General features: G+C 41.1%; 1 protein-coding gene across 1 annotated transcript in view; it reads right to left on the bottom strand.

Annotated features, from left to right (window-relative positions):
• Positions 1-23,934, bottom strand: part of zdhhc9 (zinc finger DHHC-type palmitoyltransferase 9) — a 135,420-nt gene extending 111,486 nt beyond the window's left edge. Inside the window, exon 1 of the mRNA XM_072270665.1 lies at positions 23,473-23,934. Coding sequence (XP_072126766.1) covers positions 23,473-23,651 — 179 coding nt within the window. The 5' untranslated portion in view covers positions 23,652-23,934. The remainder of the gene's footprint in view (positions 1-23,472) is intronic.
• Between the last annotated feature and the right edge of the window lie 3,958 nt (positions 23,935-27,892).

Genomic DNA, 27,892 nt, shown 5'->3' with positions numbered 1-27,892 from the left:
AGCACTATGTATCAAAAGGTGTGTTTCCCCAAGGCGAGCTGGAGGTGGTGTCTATTGAAAGTCCTGCTGGAGACGCGGTACAGGTGCAGCTTGAAAAACTGAGACTCGAGCATGAGTTCCGGGTACGGCAGTTGGAGCGACAAGAGAAAGAGAGGGACAGACAGTTACAGCGAGAAGAGCAGGAGAGAGAGTTAGAAAGGCAAGAGAGAGAGAGGCAGTTGGAGCGAGAAGAGAGGCAGTTGGAGAAACAGAGGGAAAGGGATTTCGAGCTGGGGAAGTTAAGGATAAGGGCAGAGCAGGGGCTCGTGCCGAACCAAGGTGGAGGGTTCCGGGCGACCCAGGAGGTTAGGCTGGCTCCCCCATTTGACGATACCGATGTGGATCGGTATTTTCTCCATTTTGAGAAAGTGGCTATAAGTCAGGACTGGCCGAGGGATAAGTGGGTGGTTTTGCTTCAGAGTGTACTGAAAGGGAAAGCCCAAGAAGCTTACTCAGCCTTGTCCGCGGAAGATGCCCAGAGGTATGAGGTGGTGAAAGAGGCCATCCTCAGGATTTATGAGTTGGTCCCGGAGGCATACCGGCAGAGGTTCCGGAATGCGAGGAAGCAGTGGGACCGCACGTATTTGGAGTTTGCCCGTGAGATGCAGACATATTGTGAGCGTTGGTGCACCTCAAAGGGGGTAGAGGGGGATTATGACAGACTGCTGCAGCTGATCCTGATTGAGCAGTTTAAAGGTTGTGTCCCTGAGGGTATGAGACCCTACCTAGATGAGAAAGAGGCAGCCACGTTAGCCGCAACTGCTAAGTTAGCAGATGAGTAGGCGTTGACGCACAAAATGAAGTTTGCCCCGAGTAAAGGCTACCAGAAGGGTAGTCAGGACGGTAGGGAGAGTCCGCCGGAAAAGGCAGAAAGTAAGCCGGGGACTAGTGAAAAGGATAAGGTAGACCGGGAGCAGTCTGGCAGGAAGTCTCCTGGGGTTGTCTGTTATAATTGCGGGAAAGTCGGACACTTTGCGTCCAGGTGCTTTGCCCCAAAGAAGGAGACGGGAAAAGGGAAGACAGCGATTTTGACTGGCTGTATCAAGCTGTTAAGCGAACCGCTAGGGAAGGACAGGTCTGCCAAAGTTCAGGAAGGGCGCGAGAGGTTTATCTCGGCCGGATTGGTGTCAGTGAAGGAGGGGTTAAAACCAGTTCCAGTGCGGATCTGGAGAGACACGGGAGCGTGTCAGTCACTAATACTGAAGAGTGTATTAGAGTTTAGCTCAGAGACCCAGACTGGGGAGGTAGAGGTCAAAGGTGTTGGGGAAGGGACAGAGTCAGTCCCTTTGCACCAGATACACTTACAAAGCAACCTGGTCTCTGGACTAGTCACGATCAGGGTGAGGTCCGAATTACCGATGAAAGGCGTGGAAGTCTTGCTCAGTAATGACCTCGCCGGGGGAATCGTGTTCCCAGTTGTGAGATTGACAGGTCAGCCTGCCAGCATTGAGGCCCCGCCCATGGACTCACAGGTTCATCATGGGGCTGCGGTGGTAAATTTAGCTGAAACGTTTCTGCCAACCTTGTACGAGAAGGGGGTAGAAAATGAAAAGAAGGAGTGTAGTGAGGCAAGAGGTAGTGAGGGAGCTGGGACAGACGTAGCAGTAGCCAGGAAAGAATTTGTGCAGACGTGGGAGCGAGACGAGGGGCTGATGGTTTCGGCAGAGACAGCTCTCTCTGACACAGACTTGACAAGGGAACTAGTAGGCTATTGTGCGGAGGAGGAAGTGCTAAGGAAGAAAGGGAGACCAAGTACCGTGCCCGCAGATGAGGAGTGGGGGGTGGTGCAAAAGAGTTATGGGGATGAGGTTTTTAACCTGGCCCACGAGGTACCCCCCGGTGGACATTTTGCGGTGCTGGAGGAAACAGTTGGTGGAATCATGAAAGAGGTTTACCGGCTGCCCAGGGGGAAGGATGTTATTGATCATGACCGACGCGAACTGAGACGGTCACTGGCTTTTGATATGCTAACAAACCTAGTCAGTGTTAGCGTGGAAATCAATGAAGCTAGGGGCCCCCTGATAAGAGAAAAAAAACATTTTGAAAAGATTATTATGGGATCGATCAGATGGGAGAAGGCTATTGTTTTGGCCAGGTCTACCAATAAGGTCTCTCCCTTAATCCCCGAACAAAGCGACTCTTTCGGAGAAGTAATTAAACGACTCACACCCGTGTGTTTGATTGTCCCGAGGCGATGCAAAGAACTGGGACGTTGGGTGGTGTCTGTTACAATACGCCAGCCTAGTAAACAACATCCATATAGAATGAGTAATTCAGTGACTAAAGGGCTGATGAACACAGAGGTGTGTATTGGCAATTTAATACGGCTGTCTGAAGCCAGCTTGATAGTGAACCTTGAAAAAAATTAGTTCGGTCACGCGAAGGTCACTTACCTGGGAATTGTGGTGACACAGGGGCAGCTGGCAGCGATGCAAGCTACAGTGCAGGCTATCGCTGACCTCCCAACCCCGACAGACAAGAGGGCCCTCAGAAGGCTCTTGGAGAAGGTGGGGTACTGTAGGAAGTTTTGCAATAACTCTGCGGTCTCTACCTCTTCCCCTCCTACTAAGCCCTTGCGAGAAAAAACTAAGTCGGAATGGGACGACCCTTGTTATTGTGGTCCGGGACAAAACCCAATGAGAGGTTACATTGATCGCAATTCATCAGTGTTTTTGGCCACTATGAAGTTTGCTGAGTTGGAGCCTGGTCTAAAGGGATTATTAATAACACATGTAAAAGGCATGGAAAATGTGATGCTGACTGTCTGTCAAGGTGCTGACAATTTCAAATTCTCTGTATTAGCCAAATAGCTGATAAAGACGTATATTTGTGTGTATCAAATAATGTACTCATGTTTGTAATTTTTACCCCGGTAAAAATCCTTAAAGGGGGGAAGTGTGATGAGAATACACATAAATTAAGATGTTTGCTGGCCTGGGCTAGCAACAGTGGCATCAGCAGTTGGTCTGCCACCTGTCCTCAGGGGAGGGAGAAATAAGGAACAATGAAGCAGCATTTGGAGATGTTAATGAAGGAGCCATCAGTCTGGGTATTGTCAAGATCGGCTCCCCCTTTGAACCCTGGACTGTTTGAAGTGATGGACAGGCAATCTGGAGATGTGTAATGAAGGGACGGGAGAGAGAGCTGTCTAGAGCAGCTCCCCCTTTGAACCCTGAACTGTTTGAAGTGATGGACAGGCGATACCCCTGCAGGGGGATAAAAAGGGACAGGTTCGCTAAGGCAAGACACACGCGACACTCGAGGTAACGAGACCCTGGAAGCGATTCGCCTCTCACGAGTCAGTGGGAAGTACCGGGCCACAAACGCACAGGGTGGAAAGGTACGATCAGCGGGAACCCGGTGTGTGTCCGCCCTTGCTTGGGTGCCGGGTTCACTGCAGAGGATCGACCGCATCTGGAAGAGGGGTCACAGTCGGTGACCCCGGGTGACATCACAAAGGACCTGCCCGAAAGCTGCTTGTGAGCAATATCGCAGGTCTGTGAGTGGAAGCCGTTTCGAATGATTATTCGTTCTTGTTCTCTCTCTCCTTCCCCCCACATTGTCCATCGCCATGGCAATGATTACTGCAAACTGAACTTTGCATCACTTTGAAATTGGTCATTTACCCCTAGACAACGATAGAGCTTGATTGATCCTGTTATCTTAATTCTGTGCACATGTGTGTTTATCATTGCTGAACTGTTGCATTTATTATCCTTTCGATTACTGTGTTGTTTGTTTCTTTAATAAAACTTTCTTAGTTCTAGTAATCCAGACTCCAACTGAGTGATCCATTTCTGCTGGTTTGGCAACCCAGTTACGAGGTACGTAACACCTCCAGTCCAAGAAATCTTTCTCTATCATTTTGTTTCAAGTTACTTAGCAGATTTTCTAACCATGCATCTACAGGCCCAATTTATTCCAAGGGGTTCAACCTTCATAAACAACCTGTTGTGTAACACTTCAATTCAATGCCTTTTGAAATTTTAGGAATCCATCAGTTAATTTGAAACCCACGTCATTAAAAGACACAAAATTAGTTTTACATGATTTCCCTTTAATAAGTTAAAGCCGATTTTTCCTAATCAATCTGTACTTGTCCAAGCAATTGCTAATTTGTTCCTGACTACTGTTCTGGAACTTTTGCCTCCTAAGATTAAATTGGCTTTTCAGGTTTCTTCCATATCCTTTTCAGGATATTTGCAATTTTCTTGTCTTGTGACACCATTTCTCAATCTATGGAGGTTTGGAAGGTTCAGACCAGTGCCTCCACGTTAATTATCTAGGATGCTTCCCAGGTGCTCGGTCCACTTGAATTGCAGCTGACTTTTCTAGCACCTGCTTATTCTCAATAGTCAGCCATTCAGAATCTCAACTACATCTTCCTTTGCTGGGATTCCAACATTTTCTTCTGTCATGACAGTATTTACTACCTCAGCCATTCCCTCTGCCTCCGTAAGTAATTTTTTAAATATTTCTTCTCTTCAGGCTCATCTCTAATTTAGATCACAAGACTACAGGAACAGAATTAGACTACTCAGCCCATCCAGTCTGCTCCGTCATTCCATCATGGCTGATTTACTATCCCTTTTAACCCCCGCTGTCCAGTATTCACCCCATAACCTTTAACACCCTGACTAACCAAGAACCTATCAACCTCTGCTTTAAATATGACCGCCTCCACAGCCGTTGTCTCACCACATTTGCCTTAATCAATGCAGTCAATCCCTCTCCTTTCCTTCCCTATTTTTTCTGAACATCTTGTACAGCTATTCACCAATTTACAGAACATTTATGAATTTTCACTAATAAGACTCTTTGGGTTACGCATCTTTGATTCACAAATCTGTTTTTGGGTTACAAATCTTTGTACGTATCTTTGATTTACAAAGATATTTTTCACCACAACAAACTGCATCTATGCCCAGGGAATACTGTGCCAAAAATACCTATAATGCATTCACCACTTAAATATCAGTTAATAAAACATCTTCCAGGAACACATGCCTTTTTAACTCAAGGAATGTCTGTACTGGAGAATATTAAGAACACATTCCTACATGTAGTTTCCAAAGTGCCACATCATCATTATCCAAAGTAAACACGAGGAATTCTGCAGATGCTGGAAATTCAAGTAACACACATCAAAGTTGCTGGTGAACGCAGCAGGCCAGGCAGCATCTCTGGGAAGAGGTACAGTCGATGTTTCGGGCCAAGACCCTTCGTCAGGACTAACTGAAGGAAGAGCTAGTAAGTTGCGTTCACCAGCAGCTTTGATGTGTGTTGCTTGAATTTCCAGCATCTGCAGAATTCCTCGCGCTTACGTTTATAAAAGTTGCATGTGTGTTTATGTAAGAGACTAAACTTTGTGTGTTAATTTGGTGAGACAGGGCCACCAGTTGTGAAGGGTGGTTACTGAAGGTTCAGTAGGGACATGTATACTCATTCTGGGTACTGTATTTTAGCATACGCACTTGCGAGTGTGTGCGTGCCTTGGTGTAACAGATGCAAAGGAATACAGCAGGCATCATGAGTCTAGATGCACAGAAGTGGCAGATTGCACAGTACATACTCTGCGGAGTTAAGCGTGTATTGTTTAACTTGTATCTGTCACATACATTTTGCATTGTGTGGGAAGTGGTGTGGAGATATTTCAGGAAGAGGCTTTACCCAGATATATCTGTCAGGATGGTACCTATTGAGGTCAAGCAAAGTCACGAGCTAGCCCTTGACCCTGACTCCAACCATTCATAAACCCTTCACCTCCCCGGGGAGAAGCACGGCATTTTGCCCTCACTTAAAAGTCACATGACAGAATTCAGAATTCTGGCACAATCTCGAGGAAATTATTGAAAATTCACCAAATGCATCCTAAAGATAGACGTGTTGGTAAAAGTGAACTGTCCAAGGAATATCTGGGAGAGTATGGCCCAGGGGGTGCAGGATGGGTATGTGGGCAACTACAAGGAACGCCAGAAATGGGCTGCCAGACGAGATGGTAAATGCGGGTTCTTTTTTAACATTTAAGAATGAATTGGACAGATACATGGATGGGAGCTGTATGGAGGGATATGGTCTATGTGCAGGTCAGTGGGACTAGGCAGAAAATGGTTCAGCACAGCCAAGAAGGGCCAAAAGGCCTGTTTCTGTGCTGTAGTTTCTATGGTTCTATGGTAAATGAAGAGAGATATCGCTTTTTTAAAGGGAAAGTGAGGCAGCGACTGACGGAAGGCGAGAGTAACTGGGGAACGATAATAGCAGTGATTTAGATATGGAAGATATCAAACATAAATATCGAGTGTATGAGATGTTTTCAGGGTTGGATGATCCAGTCTTCCAGAAAATGATGAAGGAAGGCCTGAGCTCATCCCAGCAGGAAGTTTTAGATTTGGAGATTGTAGTGGGATCAACCTACTCCAGGACAGTAACATGGGTCAGTGAGATTGACCAGAAGAGGAAGAGAAGTTGTAAAGAGGTTGTAGTCAATGTGGCTGCCGTGACAGCACAGAGAACTTGCTTGTGTGCCAGCAGCTGGGGCACTTAGCAAGGAACTACTGGAACAGATGTGGGAGGGTTAAGGAGATGATGTGTTACAGCTGTGACTTCTAGGGCCACGGTTGGAGGCAGTGCTCTGAGAAACGAGGAAGGTGTGAAAATCACTCACCAAAGCAGGCAGAATCCACAGCAAACACGAGGAAATCTGCAGATGCTGGAAGTTCAAGCAACACACATAAAAAATGCTAGTGAACGCAGCAGGCCAGGCAGCATCTATAGGAAGAGGTACAGTCGACGTTTTGGGCTGAGACCCTTTGTCAGGAGTCCTGACGAAGGGTCTCGGCCCAAAACGTCGACTATACTTCTTTCTATAGATGCTGCCTGGCCTGCAGAATCCACAGCAGCGCCCTCATGACTGCTGACCAGATTATAGAGCTGGTGAGGCCAGACTAATGGCTGACAGCAGCCTTTATTACCAGTGGTGCTCATCCAAAGCAAAATGTTAGTGGACACCGGGTAGTCAGTATCAATTGCTGATCTACCCTTGTCCTGACTGGGGAGGTGACTTACATTCCCAGGGCAGGTGGTGAAACAATGAGGGCAGAGAGAAGTCAGCCCCGGGTACTTGAGATTGAAGGAGTTCAGCTACCTGTAGGTTTTTAGGTGTGCCCAAACAATGAAGGTACTATCCTGGGAATAGACACACTGAGTAAGGCAGGTATTATCATAGACTCAGGAAAAGGAGAAATAACATGGTCAAGACAGGGACAGCAAACATGAGTGACCTGCAAAGCAGTTAACATGGCCCACAGAGAGCCAGCAGCCCCAAGCGGGGAGGAGAGACAGAGCGATGTGCGGGAATTATGTTAGGAGGTCCCAAGGGGAGGGGCCAATTATTCAGGAGCTGTTAGAAATTGTGCAGCTGCCTGAGGCGATTACAGTAAAGGCTCACCAGAGAGGGGATAGTAAGGAACAGAAAGGGAATGAGTGGCCAGACATCAGTGTGAGGAGGGCAGCAGAAGAATAAGAAGCAACAGAAATTACAAATGTACAGAAAGAAACAACTGCTAATTTTGTAAGATTACAAAGAGATGTGAATGAGTTTTGTAACCAACTTAAAGTGTTGAAGGGCTGAACAAAACAACAGCAGCACACTGCTGACCAAACAGAGCCGCTGGAAAAGGCGGTAGCCCTCCCACAGCCGGGTGAGCAAGTCATAGTGAGAGTGCTGCCTGAAAAGGCAGGCTGTGCTCCCAGATGGATAGGACCACAGATGGCACTTTTAAACAAATGACACTTGTGTCTGTGTGCAGCCACAGCCAGGCAGCCAGTGGAAATACGGGACTCAGGTTAAATTGTACCATTCACCTTCTTGTTGCCCCCACAGACAGAGCAGGAGATCAAGTGTATCCGGTAACCATGTAATCAGAGAGAACCTAAGAAATGAGTACCAGCCAGCCACAGCAGACCTGACCACAGTTAATGGAAACAGACCCACAGCAAACGTGAAGGCAGAAGACACAGACAGCATGACAGAAACCCATGAATAGCATGTTAAAGTGTAACGGTACTCTGTAATGGAGACTGGTTGCTGAAGGTAGATGATTAGTTGTATAGCACAGAATAGAAAAAGTATTAGGGAAAGTAGATGGGGAGGGATCCGAATTACAGCAGAGACATCAGGTTCCACAACTTTGATGGTTTGGCAGACTGAGAAAGACTGCTCACGGCATCTGAAGGCAGTCACCCCCAGCCTAAATGGGAAGTGAATACAAATAGCCAGCAATCGACTGGACTGTTCGGAAGGGGGCGCCACTGGGGAGAGGTCCTTGCAGTCATTCAAATAGAAACCATCCTAACCCCTCCTGTACATCAATAAGAGGGCCTGAGAGCTTGATACATTTAGCTAGCTGTTTCCCCTGAAACAATCTCTCTGTTTAGCATCCTGTAAGTAGCCATTATGGATGATAGAATGGATACAGATACACATAGAGTTATTGGGAGGAATTCTAAGGCAGGGCATTTCTATTGCCCTATTTGAGTTGATCGTCTTTAAGGCTGGCCCTTCCTGGTACAAATTTATTTTTGTCCAGGAGGGCCAAGAAAAGGGACTGTTAGAGCAATTTTGGGCTTAGCACATAAAGCAATTAATTCCATCAAATGACTTCAGCAACCAGGTTTCAGATGCAAATACGAACTGTAGATTAACTCTAAAATGCAGCTCTGAACATTAAGTTCCTAAGAGCATGAACCACAGTTAACTGGAAGATACAATAGCTAATTAGAAGACCAGACAATGCTAACTAGATTTGTTATTTGGGCATCATTTAGGTGTCTGTCATGTAGGCATGAAGCAGGAGGTGTGAAGTTTCTGTGTAGTTCAAAGGGAGGATTACAAATATGGATTTGTCCTGAACTGTCATTTGATCTTTAGTATATAAAATGTTGTGTTCTGTCATGTTGGGTCAAGTAGACCTTCTTCCTCTGAAAGGATCTCAATTATGATGCCTGCTGTGTCTGATTTTGTCAAATAAAGCGACTGCTTCGTATCTACCAGTACATCACTCCAGTGACTTTGTTCACGCAACAAAACATGTAGACACAGATACAATAGAAAAAATTACTTACAGTATCATTGAATCTTTATTTCTCTTTAACAGTGCTATCACCTTGTGCCTCACCCACAACCCACTAAATGAGCTTAAATCCCATCTCCCACCTCCACCTACCACCACATAAACAAACTTCCCATGAGATGTAATCTACCAACCTGTACAATTCTCTCCTTCCAGAAAACTGAGTTGAATACCACAGGAATCTGGAACCCTCTCTCCTATATCCTGTACCATTTCTTCACTGCCCTGCACTCTCATTTCAACATCAACTTTTAACAGTAATTGTACAGCTGCAGAGAAAAAAAGCAAAGACGACCAGTTTTTGAAATAACTTTAGTTTTAATATCCTTAAAGTGTTTTAGCTAATGCTTTAATTTTTAAGCTTATTTTTAAAATATTTCTGGATATCAGCGATATTTCAATCTGTTGACAGCCTGCAACACAGGGCTAAGGTTTTTTGCCAGCTATCTAAGGTTTCAGGGGAATGTTAGGAATGAGGGGAGGGAAGGAGGAGATGGCGGCGCGACGCAGTGCGCGCGGCCACTCCAAAATGATTTCGTATTTGTAAGTAGGATGCCATCCACAATCCTGATTTGATGGAGGCAGAATTGAGAAGCACGGAGGAACATCTGGAGAAACTTCTGAAATGTCCGCTTCGCTGCCACTGCTACTGTGCGATCGAAAATCTCCGGAGGGGAAGGCCCCAAATCCTTGGCTTTGCCTATTGCCTGTTCCCGGGGCCGGGGCCAAAGCGCTCGGCAGAGATGGTGCTCGGTGTCGGAGGGCTGGTCGGAGGCTGGAAGTTTTTGGACGAACTCAAGAGTCGGCCGTGGTCAGTTGCTTCCAGGCTGCTACATCAGCAAGTTTGCGGCCACTGGAAGCTCATGGCAGGGAGAGTTTTTCTTCCTTCTCCGTCTGCGTGAGATGATGGGACCTTCGAGAGACTTGGAGACTTTTTTTTTACTGTGCCCATGCTCTGTTCTTATCAAATTATGGTATTGCTTCCCACTGTTGTAACTATATGTTATAATTATGTGGTCTTTGTCAGTTTTTCAGTCTTGTTTGTCTTGTGTTTCTGTGATATCATTCTGGAGGAACATTGTATCATTTCTTAATGCATGCATTACTAAATGACAATAAAAGAGGACTGTGTTCTCATAATCTAATCTAATTTAATCTTTGGTGCAATACTGCTATCCTTGCTGACACTCAGGCCACACTGCTGGGGTGGTAAATAGGCGCTCTGAACTGTTGACTATTTATATTTAGCTAGCAGATAGCCACTGGCAGCATCAATGGGCTCATGGGGGTAACCACAGGCCCATTGTTTACTTGCAGGCAACAGCCTCAGGCCTGTGAGGTGACTGTAATAAAATTGCCCAAGCTTTCATGTTATTACAGTATTCAGCTTCAATTTTGTTTTAAATAATACAGTTAGGAAATTAGACTTTAACAAATTTTTGGCTTCTCAAAAAGAAAGGCAAATTAGCAAGCAAACAAGGCGGTGTAAAGCGATCAGTAACAATTAGTAACTGATTAATTAACATTTTCAGAAAATATTACACTGCAATATGCAGCAAGTTCATTGGCAATTTATGAGATCTGTGGAATTCTTGGGTTTTCAAATATCAGTAACAAAAATACCTGTGCAGAGAAGGATGACAGAAAGAGATACACTCTTCACCTCACATACAATCATGCAATGGCAATGAAAGTAAATATATAATCCACATAACAGACAAATTCTCAGGAAGACTGATTGTGAACCCAGATCTGTTTGGGACTGCAATGGTCTTCTTTAGACTTTATATAACAGAATCAACAAACTCATTCGTAAGGCCAGTGATGTTGTGGGGATGGAACTGGACTCTCTGACAGTGGTGTCTGAAAAGAGGATGTTGTCCAAGTTGCATGCCATCTTGGTCAATGTCTCCCATCCACTACAAAATGTACTGGTTGGACACAGGAGTACATTCAGCCAGAGACTCATTCCACCGAGATGCAACACAAAGCGTCATAGGAAGTCATTCTTGCCTGTGGCCATCAAACTTTACAACTCCTCCCTTGGAGGGTCAGTCACCCTGAGCCAATAGACTGGTCCTGGACTTATTTCCTGGCATAATTTACATATTAAACTATTTATGGTTTTATTACTATTTAATTATTTATGGTGCAACTGTAATGAAAACCAATTTCTCCCGGGATCAATAAAGTATGACTATGACTATATTGCTCAAGGTAGTTTCCATGGATAATGTAAACATTAAACTAGTTAAACAGAGCTTCATTTCACCCACGATATCTCCTAAGCATCACAAATCAATGCAACAGTACAAAATACAAAAAGACACTGTATTGCAAACTTCAAACACTCACTTTAAAAAAAGGGAAGATTTATCAAATCAGGGCTCAGCACTAGTGTTTTCTTCTGTTTAGAGATAATAACCTGCAACACATGCATAATGATTAATGCATGCACAAGAATCACTGGGGTCTCCCTCCCCTCTATTTATGACATTTACTTTGTGTTTACATTGTGTACAATGGGCCCAAAGCTTTGCTGAGGATCCCTACCAACCATTCCACAATCTCTTTGACCTTCTATCGTCATGAAGGAGGTACAGGAGCATCAGGACTAGGACTGCCAGGCTGGGTGACAGCTTCTTCCCTCAGGCTGTGACACTAGTGAATACCTTGCCACCAGCAAGGTCTCGTCACTAGGACAGTGAGCTGTTTACTGTAATGTTTACCTGTGCTGCGCACGTCACATGCACTGAATTATATTTTACTAACCTAATTATTATAATATTTTGTTTATGTGCTGTGCATGATACCCATATTGTGGGTGCACCGTGGTTGGAGGAACGCTGTCTATATGTACAATCAGATGATAATAAACAAACTCAAAAAGGCCATGTGTGTAATATAACAGGATGGAGTACATAGGAAACTACTAGGTGATACAGTAGATTAAGTGGGTATGCAGAGGTAAATGCTGATACAGCAATTAAATAGGAAAGATAATGGGGTGGTATTATTTACTACAAGAGGAATTCATTACAAAATTCAGGAGGTTATGCTTCAGTTACAGCATAGGCCATTGGTGAGATTACATGTGGAGTATCATTGATAATACTGGTCTCCTTATTTCCAAAAAGAGTATCAGTGCACAGTAAGGGGTTTAGAAAAAGGTTACTAGACCTATATCTAAAAAAGGGAGTTGACTTATGAGGAAAGTTTGGACAAGCTGGATTTTGGAAGAGTGAAAAAGTGACTTGACTGAAATGTACAAGATCTGAAAAGGTGTTGATAGAAGGATATGAATTTTTTGTGGGAAAATTCAGAACAAGAGCACAACGTTTGAAAATAAATGGTTGCCATAAGGCAGATGAGGCAAGCTTTCTCTAAAAGAAGAAAGCCCTTAACTCCGAGTGGGGTCATCGGGACGCCGTCATGACGGCAGTTTTTTAGTAGGCTTTCTTATTTTTACGAGGCCAAGTCGCTAGCTCAACGCTCAACCCAGTGCGGATGGAAAGCATGCAAGGGAGCCGGCTGGATTTGAACTCGGGACCCTTCACTCCGAAGTCCAGCGCTGATGCCACTACGCCACCAGCTGGCCAAGCTTTCTCTTAAAAGGTTATTAATCTTTGAAACTTCTTCCTCAACAGCCAGTGGAAGTAGGGCTTTAAAAATTATTAGTACATTAGTAAACAGCTTCTTGATAAGCAAGAGGTAAGAAGTTACTACAGACAGGTGGGAATGCAGAGTTAAGGTTACAAGTAGGTAAATCATCATCTTATTGAATAGTGAAGTAGCGTCAAGGTACTGAATGGCCTACACATGCTCCTGGTTCAGACATTCACAAACACTACAGATTCCACAGATGCTAGAAATCTTCAGTAACATGTACAAAATGCTGGAGGAACTCAGCAGGTCAGATAGCTTCTTTGGAGGGAAATAAACAGTTGATGTTTCTGGTCACAACTCTTCATAAACACTGTGTAGAAGCACCCCATATTGCACAGTCGCTTTACAATGCCAGCAATCACCGACTAGGTTCAATTCCCAACACTGTCTGTAAGGAGTTTGTACTGACAAAAGTTTTACAATTTAAGGTTTCCTTTTTTTTGATCTCTCAAGTAATAACAACCCATTACAAATACCATGAATCTGGTATTTTTTTGCCTTTTCAGATTTGATAGACTTTCTGTATATTCCATGTTTGAAATTTTGCCAACTTTCTTCCATCAACTTGCATTTATAATCACATAAAAAGAAATGTAAGGAGCTTCTTATAGAAGAAATTAAGAAAGGTTTAGTGATAACACAGTTTAACACCAAATGTGCTGAAATCCTATCTACTAATTGTTGAGTTGTCAGTGAAACCAATGAACCATTTTCATCAAGAAGAGGGCACAATGATGTGCAAGTATCTGTATGAAAAATAAACAGAGCAGATCAATTATGAAAAGACAGAAACAAAAGATGTTGATAGCTTTAGTCAAACACGTCTGAGTTTTGCTTATCAATAGGCACTGATTTGTTATCCATCAATAGCCAAAGTGGGAGCATATTGCATGGGTTGGAGGGTGTGGAGGCATGATAAAGATAAATGAAAGGCTAAATCACAAAAATAACAGATTTTAAAGAGAGGTGATTTTTAATATACAAGTACACCACTGATACTTCTGTGTAACATGCCTTTAGCAAGAACTCTAGACATTATCAATTTCCTGAATGTATGGAATCCGAATTATCTCCAAGGCTGAACAATTAAATCTGCTTTAACCATCCTTCCACTTCACTTCCCTGTTGAACAATACCTTCCACCCAATGAACAATTCACAATACCCTTCAAATTCTACATTTAAAAAAAAACTTAAATCAAGCAATCATTTGTATTTCCAAAGATATAAATTTTAAGATTGTACAGAATTAAAACCACCAATGTATTGTTTGCAATGCAATTCCCCATTCAACAATAGCAATCCAGCCTAAAGACAAAACCTTTGGGTTTTAAACTCATCTCTTGACCAATCTGTTCTTTCTTCTCCTCTGGTCACTTGTAGATGAAGACTTTCTTGTCGTTTTGAGGAGACACCCTATCAAAATCATTTTGATGCAAAATATTTGCCCCCAACACTTTCCAAGTGCATTTTTCTCCAAAAAGAAAGAGCATCCTAACTAGGTACTTTTTACTCCATATAAAATAATAATGTCCTCAAGTTTTGTCCCTATTAAAACATCATGTTACACAGTACTGGTAATTGTTATAGCCTGTTTACAAGGAATGCCATAACCTCCAAAGCTTCCAATTTGTACTGTTCATTGGGCAATTATTAATGAAGCTGGCATGTTGCCATCAAGAGTCAATGGACTTGTCAACAAGTACTTTAGAGATTATAAAAGTACCTCCAATAACAGGACAACCTTGATTATACATACAATTCAAGAGGCAAGATAAAAGGAGATAACAGCACATAAAGTAACCTCACAATATGCAACTAACAACATGAAATCTCTTACTTGTTGCAATCAGACTTTCAAAATGAAGAATCTAATGACCCACATACATTTTCTTTCAATTACCACTAGAATCAGCAACAATTAGCACCATTCTTTAATCCCAGGACAGTGAAACCGAAGCTTTAGATTTTGCTTTCTCCTGCAAATTTACACATCGGTATGAAAACAAGTAAGAAACAAGGTCAATAGAAACATCTCAAAAGCAGCCTTAAAAAAACTGAAAAATTAGCTAACGATGGCACAAAAGCAGACAACTATTCAAAATGCCATAGACCATGGCAGTGACAATAATGAAGCAATTGTAGAATACTATATCAAGACTCTAACAAAATAATCTAATGTTTTTTTTTAGGCACTTTTTTTAGGTAAAAAAAGGTTCATAAGAGATAGTTATACTTAGGGACTAATTGGGTGATCTGTCGGTAATAGTAAAAGGTAAACTTAAAAGGAAAGAACCAAGAGCTTTATATCCATTTCATGTTTGCAAGCCTCATAATCCAAGAGAAAATTAACAATCACTTGGTCAAGTAGAAATCAATACAGTAAAACCAAAATGGTTCTTTTTTTTAAAAAGACCATAATGGCAAAAAGTCAAAGTGAGAAGTGAGTCAAAGTGGTTTTTCCAAGAGGTGCTTGATTAAGCAACATATATTAGTGTCATTAAAATTAAAAAACATTTTATAAATAACTCTGTAGCTCTATAGATAAATAATTGACTAAGGAGTAAACTGCAGGAGCAAGCAGGTAGGCTTCAAAACAAACAAAAACGAGCTGTGAAGCTAGTTTTCCAAAATGGAGGAAGGCATAAGATGTAGAAGTAGTAAAGCTACTACTATGGCCATGACTTATATTGTTGCTATATTGTACCGAATCGAACTCGCAAAATTAGACACAATTTCTACATTTGAAGATTGACATGGAAGGTGGGAGTTCAGGAATATTTTTGAGATTATAAACAGTTTGGTGGATTGAAAAGCAACCCAGCAGATGACACTTATGATTACCAGAATATATTTTGTTGAAAAGAATGGGAAGATAATTAGGTACAGTTTTAAAAATGACTCAGGGCAGTGGCCTGAGAAAGTGAGAGTGAGGAGTGAGAGTGAGGAGTGAGGAGTGAGGAGTGAGGAGTGAGGAGTGAGAGTGAGGAGTGAGGAGTGAGGAGTGAGAGTGAGAGTGAGAGTGAGAGTGAGAGTGAGAGTGAGAGAGAGAGAGAGAGAGAGAGAGAGAGAGAGAGAGAGAGAGAGAGAGGATTACCATAGATGTATTTGTTTTACAAGTGGAAAAGGATCTTTAGTTTTATGGATAGGGTGAAGAAACCAGGATTGTTGTGGTTGGAACAGAGGGAGATGTTTGGCAAAAAATCAAAAATGACATAGTTAAGGTCTGGACTGGGGTGCCTGGTCTAAAGGCCGAGAAAGATTGAATTGTCTATTTAAAAGTGAGCTGGATTCGTATCTGAAGGGGAAGTCATTTGCAGAGTTGTGTGGAAAGCATTGGGAGCATCTGGGTTGATTTTACATGGAGTCAGTTTGAACTCGACTAGTGATTGGCGGCCTTCCTTGTGGTAATCATTCTATGTTTCTGTGAATTTTGAATTCTCTGTTTGTTACTTATAAATCTTGAAACATTGACAATAGGATCCTGCTATATAGAATCAAAGTTACCTACAAAGGAGGCAAGCAAAATGGAAGCTAGGTTCAGAGGAAAGAAAGTTAGTCAAATTATATTGATCTTAATTTGATTTGTATGCCAGTAGACCTTAAACTGTAACGTTAATGTGTGCATCCATTTAACCATCGTCCTAAAGTGTAGTTAAGGCCTGTGAGGGGTAATTGAAATGCTAAAAGCTAAAGCAAATTGGGATATAAGATAAGCAAGCAATAAAATAATCAAATTGTCAGATTGTAAATTGTATTTAAAAAATTTTCCATCAGCTACAGCCCTGCACCTTTCCACTCCTATATTGTATGGGAATGGGAGGAGTCTTTTATTGTTGTAAGTGCCCACATATAATTGCTTGGTTGTGCATCACACAAGTATAACCTATCTGCAGTGGTTGCTCAAAATTGAAGGGCAGATTGGAGCTGTTGGTTAAAGAAATGTTGGTGACAAAAGAAAGAATTAAGATAGGATCAGTATAAATGGGTATTGATGGTTGGGTATGTGCTTTTTGGGACCACACGTGTGTTCTCTCTGTCTCTCTGTCTCTCTCTCATTTTTGCTTTGAAATGTACAGCATCTTGGGATTTATAACATTGATAATTGAAGAATTGTGTCCCATGCTGGGACTGCATTTAAAAAAAAATGTGAAACCTGTCAGGGATGAGGGATTTTAGTTAGGTAGATTTACTATTAAAGTTGGAGAATGAGAGGAGATGAGATGGAGGTATTAAAAATAAAGAGAGGACAGAGAAACTCTATGCATTAGCAGAAAAGTCAAGAACCAGGGATATAGAATGTATGTGATTGGCAAAATAACCAAAAGTGAGATGAGAAAAATCTATTTTATACAGCAAACTTTGCTTGATTTTTGAAAGAAATTGGAGCTGTCATGCTTTCAAAATATTTGTATAAAATTTGTGTTTTCCACTTAACTGGACTTTGTGAATTCTTGGATAAACCTGGGTGAAAGTTTACAGGACAGGCTGTTATCAAGACCAAAAAAGAAAAATCAGAAATATTGAAATTTAATGCTTTGTACTCATACCAACTAGATTGGTATGGTATTCTGAGAGATATAGATAGGTTAAGTGAGTGGGCAAAGGTCTGGCAGATGGAGTACAATGTTGGTAAATGTTGGTAAATACTTTTGAAGGAAAAATGAAAGATCAGATTATTTAAATGGTAAAAAAGAACTGCAGCATGCTGCTGTGCAGAGAAACTTGGAAGTGCTTGTGCATGAATCACAAAAGGTTGGTGCAGCAGGCTATCAAGAAGGCAAATGGAATGAAGGCCAACATTCCACTCACTTAACCTATCTATATCTCTCTCTCTCTGCAGACTCTCCATATCTTCATACATGAGGTTCACATTGCTTCTAACCATCCCCTTTAACTATTTAAAACAAACATTAGAGCTAAAATACATTTATTTTCTCACCTTTTGATGTTCTTTGCATTACTCCCAGCCACCAACATCTCAGACTTCTGTTTTTTCCTATGCTTTTTAAGATATTATTATATACCTCCCTATTCATATACACCACACCAATTGGTCTTTGCTACATGTTTTATTAATTTTTCCTTTATATACTCTATCACTTCACTATGGATACAAGTGAGCCAAGGGTTCCCAACTTTTTTTATGCCATGGACCCCTACCATTAACCAAGGAGTCTGTAGACCACAGGTTATGAACCCCTGCTCTAAGCATCTCCAAAATACATGCTAATCCATTTTTTTAATGTTTGAATTCTATCCTCGTCTGCTTGCCTCTTCACAATCACTCTACTCCTCCTTAATATGTTCGCTATCATTCATGTAGACCATATACTCTCAGAATACCATACCAATCTAGTTGGTATGAGTACAAAGCATTAAATTTCAATATTTCTGATTTTTCTTTTTTGGTCTTGATAACAGCCTGTCCTGTAAACTTTCACCCAGGTTTATCCAAGAATTCACAAAGTCCAGTTAAGTGGAAAACACAAATTTTATACAAATATTTTGAAAGCATGACAGCTCCAATTTCTTTCAAAAATCAAGCAAAGTTTGCTGTATAAAATAGATTTTTCTCATCTCACTTTTGGTTATTTTGCCAATCACATACATTCTATATCCCTGGTTCTTGACTTTTCTGCTAATGCATAGAGTTTCTCTGTCCTCTCTTTATTTTTAATACCTCCATCTCATCTCCTCTCATTCTCCAACTTTAATAGTAAATCTACCTAACTAAAATCCCTCATCCCTGACAGGTTTCACATTTTTTTTTAAATGCAGTCCCAGCATGGGACACAATTCTTCAATTATCAATGTTATAAATCCCAAGATGCTGTACATTTCAAAGCAAAAATGAGAGAGAGACAGAGAGACAGAGAGAACACACGTGTGGTCCCAAAAAGCACATACCCAACCATCAATACCCATTTATACTGATCCTATCTTAATTCTTTCTTTTGTCACCAACATTTCTTTAACCAACAGCTCCAATCTGCCCTTCAATTTTGAGCAACCACTGCAGATAGGTTATACTTGTGTGATGCACAACCAAGCAATTATATGTGGGCACTTACAACAATAAAAGACTCCTCCCATTCCCATACAATATAGGAGTGGAAAGGTGCAGGGCTGTAGCTGATGGAAAATTTTTTAAATACAATTTACAATCTGACAATTTGATTATTTTATTGCTTGCTTATCTTATATCCCAATTTGCTTTAGCTTTTAGCATTTCAATTACCCCTCACAGGCCTTAACTACACTTTAGGACGATGGTTAAATGGATGCACACATTAACGTTACAGTTTAAGGTCTACTGGCATACAAATCAAATTAAGATCAATATAATTTGACTAACTTTCTTTCCTCTGAACCTAGCTTCCATTTTGCTTGCCTCCTTTGTAGGTAACTTTGATTCTATATAGCAGGATCCTATTGTCAATGTTTCAAGATTTATAAGTAACAAACAGAGAATTCAAAATTCACAGAAACATAGAATGATTACCACAAGGAAGGCCGCCAATCACTAGTCGAGTTCAAACTGACTCCATGTAAAATCAACCCAGATGCTCCCAATGCTTTCCACACAACTCTGCAAATGACTTCCCCTTCAGATACGAATCCAGCTCACTTTTAAATAGACAATTCAATCTTTCTCGGCCTTTAGACCAGGCACCCCAGTCCAGACCTTAACTATGTCATTTTCGATTTTTTGCCAAACATCTCCCTCTGTTCCAACCACAACAATCCTGGTTTCTTCACCCTATCCATAAAACTAAAGATCCTTTTCCACTTGTAAAACAAATACATCTATGGTAATCCTCATTTATCCTCAGTTATTTTTATTTGCACTCACTTTATCAAAACACTACTTTATTAATATATGTTTGAGAAAGTCATTGTTAACATACTGTAATTTATGATGCTGACAAGCATTTATTCTAAACCAACATTAATGTGACTAGGTGCAATAGACAAGCATCTCTTCCTTATATTTTTGTGCAAGAATGTAGCAGCTGCAACCGTGCAGCATCTTCGTGTTGCCTGGGATCTGGCAAAGCAGGAATTTTGCAGCCAATGGTTCTGCAGTGTTTGCCTTTACTTGTCTAAACAACGCTAGATGCACCCCTTTTGGAATGGGTGATACATTTAGTCATTCAAACAGTATTTTGTTTCACGCTGTTAACTTCTTAGTTACTCAATAATTCAAATTTCTGCCCAAATTGTTCAGCGCATTTTATTACGAAACAATACTGCATTTGTTCCCACATTGCTCTACAATCTTAAACTACGCATCTACTGACAAGTTGCAAATGTAGGCCTTTTTCCCCCCATACTGCATAAATGTGAAATTTAAAGCTAACTCAACAGAAAGAAATAAGCTGTTTACAGTACACTCTACGTTGGATATGTTAATACACTACAATAGTTTTTTTTATGGCTGAATTACAGGTTAAGGCAGTTTCATAATGTCTGTTGGAACTACAATGCACAGGAAGTAGAAAAATAACATTCTCCATGGATTTTCCAAGAAACATATTGCACATAATGACAATTATGCAAAAGGAGTTAATCGAATTCTAACTAAAACTGTAATCAAAACTAAAAATCCCACTTATCTATCATTCACAAGTCCTACCATTGAATAAATACTAATCAAGCATGTAATCTCTCACCTATCTCATCTCTGTCTATTTAAACAAATGCTTTCCACAGCATCTTGGTGCAAATGCTTCTCAAACAATATATCAATGTACAGAAGGCCCAGAATATTTGATTATTAATCTATTAAATGTATTACATTACAGTCCACAATACCAATGCAAAAATTAATGTGAACTATCACCCCAAGCAATTCAGGCAGCAAGTTCAAATTAGCTCCCTTTTTTACTATTTAGCAAATATAGATAGGAACAAAATATTCACTCTGTAGCCCTGCTTTTATGTTTTCTTAACTCTTTAGACAGACAAAACAAAATGCATATTTGTTTCGGCTTAATTCCTTCCCTCAAGATGTGTATGTAGCAGCATCAAATGCATCAAAAGCAGGCCTATGTTGCACTTCATTTCGACAATCCCAAAGGAAATGCTCCACACTTCATCTATGCTGATGTACTTTTCAATGTTTATCCTCAAAATTCTTTGGCAATATGCATATTTTTGTTATGTGTTATTCAAAAAAAAAGAAACTATAAATCAGAATCAGGTTTAATATCACTGGCATATGTCATGAAATTTGTTGTTAAGCGGCATCAGTACATTGCAATACTTAATATAAACTGTAAATTGAAGTGTATATATTTAAAAAGTTAAATTAACTAAGTAGTGCAAAAAAGGAAAAAAAAATCATGAGTAGTGCTCATGGGTTCAATGTACATTCAGAAATCTGATGGCAAAGGGGAAGAGGCTATTCCTGAATGGCTGAGTATGTGCCTTCAGGCTCCTGTACCTCCTCCCTGATAGTAGCAATGAAAAGAGGGCATGTTCTGAGTGATGGGGTTCCTTAATGATGGACCCTGCCTTTTTCAGGCACCACTCCTTGAAGATGTCCTAGATGCTCCAGAGGCTAGTGTCCATGATGCAGCTGACTAGTTTCATAACCCTCTGTAGCTTACTTTGATCCTGTGCAGTAGCACCCCCCCCCCCCAATACTAGATGGTGATGCAGCCAGTTAGAATATTCTCCATGGAACATCTGTAGAAATCTGCCAGTGTCTTTGGTGACAACCAAATCTTCTCAAATTCCTAATGAGATACATCTGCTGTTATGCCTTCTTTGTAACACAAAGGAATGAGTACTAGGACCCACATACGGAAAGTTCAAAGTAAAGTATTATATATGTGTCACCATATACAGCCGTGAGATTCATTTTCTTGCGGGCATTCAAAGTAAGTACATGAAACTCAACAGAGTCAATGAAAGACTGCTCCCAATAGGAGGGACAGTAACCAATGTGTAAAAGACAACGAATTGTGCAACTACAAAATGAGAGAGAAAAAACATAATAATAATAAATAAGCAATTAATATCATGAAGCTAAGTTGTACAGTCCCTGAAAATGAGTAAATGAGTCTACAGATTGTGGGAGCAGTTCAATTATGCTGGGAGTGAAGTTGAGTGATGTTATCCACTCTGGTTCAAGAGCCTGATGGCTGTGAGGGAATAACTGCCCTTAAATCTGATGGTGTGGGAAATATCAAGATAAACATAATTTCATTCCATCCATCATCCACAGAAATCAAGACTCGGATACTATTGCAATGAAAGTCAGAATCACTCAATTTGGCTGAAGTTTCTTGTATCAAATGCAGACTTTTGTTTTCCAAAACAAAAATCTACACTTTCAGCAATAATTTGAGTAATAGTCAAAAAGCAAGGGAATAAAATAAACACATTGATATAATTCCATCACCACGCTGTTTATGTACTCTTGGCAAAACAAGCAACAGGATTCACAAGTTGATCCCATCTGAACCTGTTGCATTTTTTAAAAAATAATTTCAAATATTAGGAATACTTTCGTCCATCCTGAAAGCATTTGGTAGAATTTCACGGACGACGACATTCAATTAATAAATCAACCGTCCCTTCAAATGTTATTGGGCTTTGTAGCTACAAAACATTTCATGAAAATCCCACTGGCTCCTCTATAGATAACTGCACTGCTCCTTGTGTGGTGGGGGGGGGGGGGAGCGGGGGTTAAGAGAGGCCGCGATTGCCTGACTGAAATGCAGACAGATCCCCATCCCATATCTGAGAAACGGAAGGCAATTGTCAGGTATTCATTATCGCCCTGCCAGATTAACTGGGATAGTCCAAGAATAAATTCAAAGACTTCCAGCACACCTCCAGCTCTATTAAACCATAATGTAGATAGTTAAAACACTGAGGAAACGTTTTAAAAGTTTAAAATGAAAGACATATAATTATTGCTTTGTAAGAAACGATTATAAGGTAACTCCTTCAAATTGAAGGAGTCAGAAAGCCATCTTATCTGCATTTGCCAAATGCGACAGCAAGAAGGAAATCAAATTAAAACGCATCATTTCATTGCAAACGTCAGCACGATCAGCATTACTTCAACTCTCCTGCCGTCCTCCAATCCCAATACACATTGTATCCTTTTGTGTTCCTTGAGGCTTAATTATTTCATTAAACTAAAATAACACTGTGTGAAACCGAGTGCACAAGTGCCTCTTGTATATTTTTAAACATCGCGAAGACTCCATTGCAGCCAAGGTCACCGCATTACCAAGTAAAATTGTCATTAAAAATGAAACATAATTAACTTCTTGAATCAAATACCCTAAAGATTCGTTATTTACCTAAAAACGTAGTTTTCGTCCAAAACCTGAGCTATGATAGGTTGTCAATGCAAGTAGGACGGAGGATGCTCCGTATGCACACCATATAAAATTCATGGAGATCAGACGCAAGCTTCACGCGGCTAAGTGGTCAACCAGAAATGGCATACTGATTGAAGCTACTCCCTTCTCAATACAATTTCCCTTCTTAAATATAAACGATTTTACAGCTTAAATAATAATGTGATTCCTGCAACTTTCAAAGGTCCAAATCGTTATAATCTTTCCAACGCCTTCAAGCAGCAATTGGATTTATCTGTCATTGTTACTTACTCAAACGCGAAGAACAACGCGCTGGTTCCCACGATGAGGAAGACGGTGAGGTAGAAAACTCCTTTCTGCCGGGCCATCATGATCCTGCCATCGCAACAGAACGTGTTTCTGCCGGGCAGTTTCTGCCATTTCCGCGTCGGCTTCTTTTCGCCCTTCGTCGCATGTATTCCTTCGATCATATTGTTTAGCAAAATATGTAAAAATCCCTTATAAATTTGATATTTTGAAGTCCCAGATCTTGATGGTTACGCGCAATGTGCTGGCTGCAACCCACCTTGCAAGGTAGGTTGTCTTTGTCCGCGGGTTTGCAATATTTGTTCGTCCACGAACCCTGCCTGCAAATGTACTTATCACTGCCAGCACCGTGTGTGTTTCTCTCTGTCTGCGCTACTCCATCTCTGAGCAGTAGAGCCACTCGCAGAAAGCTCGGCGAGACCTCCGTCGTCCACGCCCTTTCCCACCCCCGTTTGCAACTGAGAGTTGTGCGTGTGCCCGCTGCCGTGCTGGTTCCTTCACCGCGTGACACGCATGGTTTCGACTTGGCGTGAGCGTGCACGCCTCTTCAGCTTTTCGAGTCGCAACCCATTCATGTTTTGCCGAATCGTTCGAAGCTCCTGTGACTGGTTAAAATTCGTCTTTAACCAGGTCATGCGCAGAGAGGGGATGGGAGCAGGCAGGAAAGCGGAATGATAAACTGTATTAATATTAGGGTATTATTAGTCACTGGGTTCGGATTATCACAGCCAGAATCAGAAGTCCCTCATCAAGTTTATTAAAAATAGCACTGTTAAAAACGAATCACATAAATGCCAAACGAACCAGGTAAGTTTAAGAATAAACATGGAAATAAAATAGACGTTTGAATTGCACCATGCAGGCGTTATCTTCGCTATAACAATATTTCAAATGAATTAATCATTGAATCCATTGAATGGCGTGAAGTTTCCACATTTGCACAGTAGCTATGAATTAAATGTAGCATTAAAAGCTTGTCTGAAGTGACGCAAATTGTATGTTTTGAAACCATTTATTACTTGCCAAAAAAAAGCAATGGCCAATTAATGCTCTGGCACTGAGGTATGGGGTATGATTTACTGTCGGAATGAATTTATGGCATCTGCGTCAGTAATACAGGACTTCTATTATTTAAATTTGATTATATTTTGCATTTATAATTTCTAGAAATTTAGCTGGAAAAAACACGCATCAAGGGAGATCAGACGTCAGAAACCTGCGTGAAACCAACAATTTATCTCCTTAACTGTAGGTTTCTGAAATTAACAATTCAAGCTGCTTTTATTCTCCCTCGTACTCTCGTTGTAGATATATCCAAGATATGGCATTGAAATTATAACGCTAATTCTATCTCAGACCTGTCATTTTATTTCCACAAACAGCCCATAAACCATCAATCATTTAGTTACTGATTACCTCAGACTGCACTTGTCCTTTTACCCCCTCAATCTGTTGTTATTCATGGTTATGGCTAGCTGAATTATGTAATGTTGCAGCTTTGGAGAAGTAATTTCAACTAAATTCTAATAAGAATCAGAAGTTCCAGAATTCCCTTTCCAATTTTCTATTAATTCAATTGGAATTGGTTTATGATGGTTTCATGTACTCAGATACAGTGACAAGCTTGTTTGTTCTGTGCACTGTTGACACAGATTGAATCATTACACAATACATTGAGGTCTGATAAGGTAAAACAATAATAATGCAAAATAAAGTGTGGCAACTATAGAGAACATGCAGTGGATGTAAACAATAATGTACAAGATCATAACGAGGTAGATTGTGAGGTCAAAATTCCTCTTATTGTACAAGAGAATCATTTAATAGTCTTATAACAGTGGGGTAGAAGCTGTTCTTGAGCCTGGAGGTAGCTGCTTTCAGGCTTTTGTATCTTCTTTCCAATAGAAGAAGGAATTTCCAGGGCTGTTGATAATCCTGGCTGCTTTACCGAGGCAGTGAGAATTATAGACAGAGCTCTGTGAAATGCTGAACCATGTCCACAACTCTGCAGTTTCTTGCAATCACATGCAAATCAGTTGCTATACCAAGCCGTTACACATCCAGTAGGATGCTTTTTATGGTATATCAATAAACATTGGTAAAAATTGACAGGTACATGCCAAATTTCTTTAGCCTTCTGAGGAAGTAGAGGTGTTGATGAGCTTTCTTGGCCATGGCATCTAAATGGTTCGGCCAGGACAGGCTATTGGTGCTGTTCACTCCCAGGAATCTGAAGTTCTCAATCTCAATACCCACTGATATAGACAGAAGCCTGTAGATCACTCCACCCACCCACACACTCCAGCCCCACCTTCCCTAATGAAGTCAATAATCAGCTCTCTTGTCTTGCTGGCATTGATGTAAAAGTTGTTGTCGTACACCCTGATACTAAGCTTCTTCCTGTACTCCAACTCATTGTCATTTGCAATACAACCCACTACGGTAGTATCGTCTGCAAACTAGCATAATACAGACACAGAGCAATAAATATACAGGCAGTAGAGTGCAGATTGAGGATGCAGCATTGTGGAGCATCAGTCTTCAGAGTAATTGTGGCAGAGGCAGAGCTGTTGCTGCCTATCCCTACTGATTGCAGTCTGTTAGTCAGGAAGACAGCGATCAATTTGCAGGGTTAGGCATTGACTCACAGGGTCCAGAGTTTGAAAGTCAATGTCTTTGGAATTATAATATTGAAGGCAGAACTATAGTCAATAAATAGTTTGATGTAGGTGTCTTTACTGCCAAAATGCTCAAGACGTGAGTGCAGGACTAGGGAGATGATGTCGACCATAGACCTGTTTCGGTAGTAAGTGAATTGCAGTGGGTCAAGGTTGTCTGGAAAGCTGGAGTTAATGTGTGCCATGACCAGCCTCTTGAAGCACTTCATGACAGATATCAAAGCTACTTGGTGGCAGTTGTTGAGACATGTTATCTTGTTTTTCTTAGGTACCAGTGGTCTTCTTAAAGTAGGTCATTGTCGTTGTGGCTATCCTTCGAGGTCGAGGATGATGGTCTTCGTTCTGTACAGAGCGAAGACACCTGTGCGTGTATTTGTTTAATGTGTACTTGATGTTGCACTCCAAGAAACACACAATACTTCACAAATCAACCAACTGATTCCAGTGGCATGGAAACCATGACGATTGGAGCTGATGGATTTGTTGCAGCCTTCATCCGCCTTCACAGCCGTTGAGTTTGAAGTAACTTTGTCCGCCTGTTCCACCGTTGAGGTCTTGGTTGGATTGTTCTTTGTCAGGGACCTCACCCTCGACCTTACCATCATGGGTGACCCTACCAGGAGCATAGCTCCAGACGGCATCGCTCTCGGGATCACAGGACCACACAAGCTTCTCCACCGCGACAAGGTGACAATCCACAGAGAAGTTAAAGCAGGTGGGAACCACAGATAGAAGCAAAAGGCGAAAAATGTCTGCAAATGCCCCTGCCAGCTGATCTGGACAGGACCAGGGCCACTGACACCAACTGGGCCAAATGAATTTTAAGTTGTGCTTTGAGGCCTATTCCTTAAAACAAACATTAGGTCATAGTTAGTATTGAATTCCTGTCAATGCAGGTCCTCTTTCTGTTTGTTTCCAGTGTATGTATCCTCTCAAAAGCAAAATATAATTTGTTTCGTTATGTAAACTACAAGTCATTGGTAACCAGAGATTCTACAAAATAATTTTATCCATTGCTTACAATGTTCTAATCATGTTGTAAGGGTACAACATCCTGGTAGTCTTGATACTGATATTTTGAGATTTTCGAGTAAAATTTGCTTCCTTTTAATTCTGGAATCAATTCTGTGTGATTGTTCCTATCTTCCAGTTGTGCTTTTAAATAAGTTTGAGGTAAAGAATAAAACAGTAAAAATCAATTTATACAAAATGGGAATTTCTAATTTTGATTATTTTGGTATATACAGTAAGTTTCATCAAAATTGTGAAACTGCACGATACACGCCAAATTGTACCTTACATTTACATAAGCTCATGATATATAAGCAGATAAACAGGCTTAGCATTTGGCAAAAAGAACATGCACAGATGATTTATATCCACCTAAAGTCTTTTCACCATACCCAACTAAAATTGTATCAGATTCATGGCAGCAAATCCTCTATGACTGTGCTATTTAAAGCATGTCGCCATCACAGTTTGCTAGGTGTGCAGTATGCAGTTGGAGACAACCAGCATGCATTGGATTTCCTGTACCTCTTCAACCTTTGGTATCCAATAGTGATCCTGCATACCCTGCACTGCTGATAAATATCTTGGATGGGTGGAAGAGGGATCCCAATGATCCTCTCAGCAGACCTCACAATCCTTTGCAAGGTTCTGCAGTCAGATGCTTTGCAGTTCCCATACCAGATGGTGACGCAGCTGGTCAGGATACTTTCAACAGT

The sequence above is a fragment of the Mobula birostris genome, chromosome 10 (assembly GCF_030028105.1).
Source record: "Mobula birostris isolate sMobBir1 chromosome 10, sMobBir1.hap1, whole genome shotgun sequence".
NCBI lineage: Eukaryota > Metazoa > Chordata > Chondrichthyes > Myliobatiformes > Myliobatidae > Mobula > Mobula birostris.
This window is presented reverse-complemented; position numbering and strand designations above follow the sequence as displayed.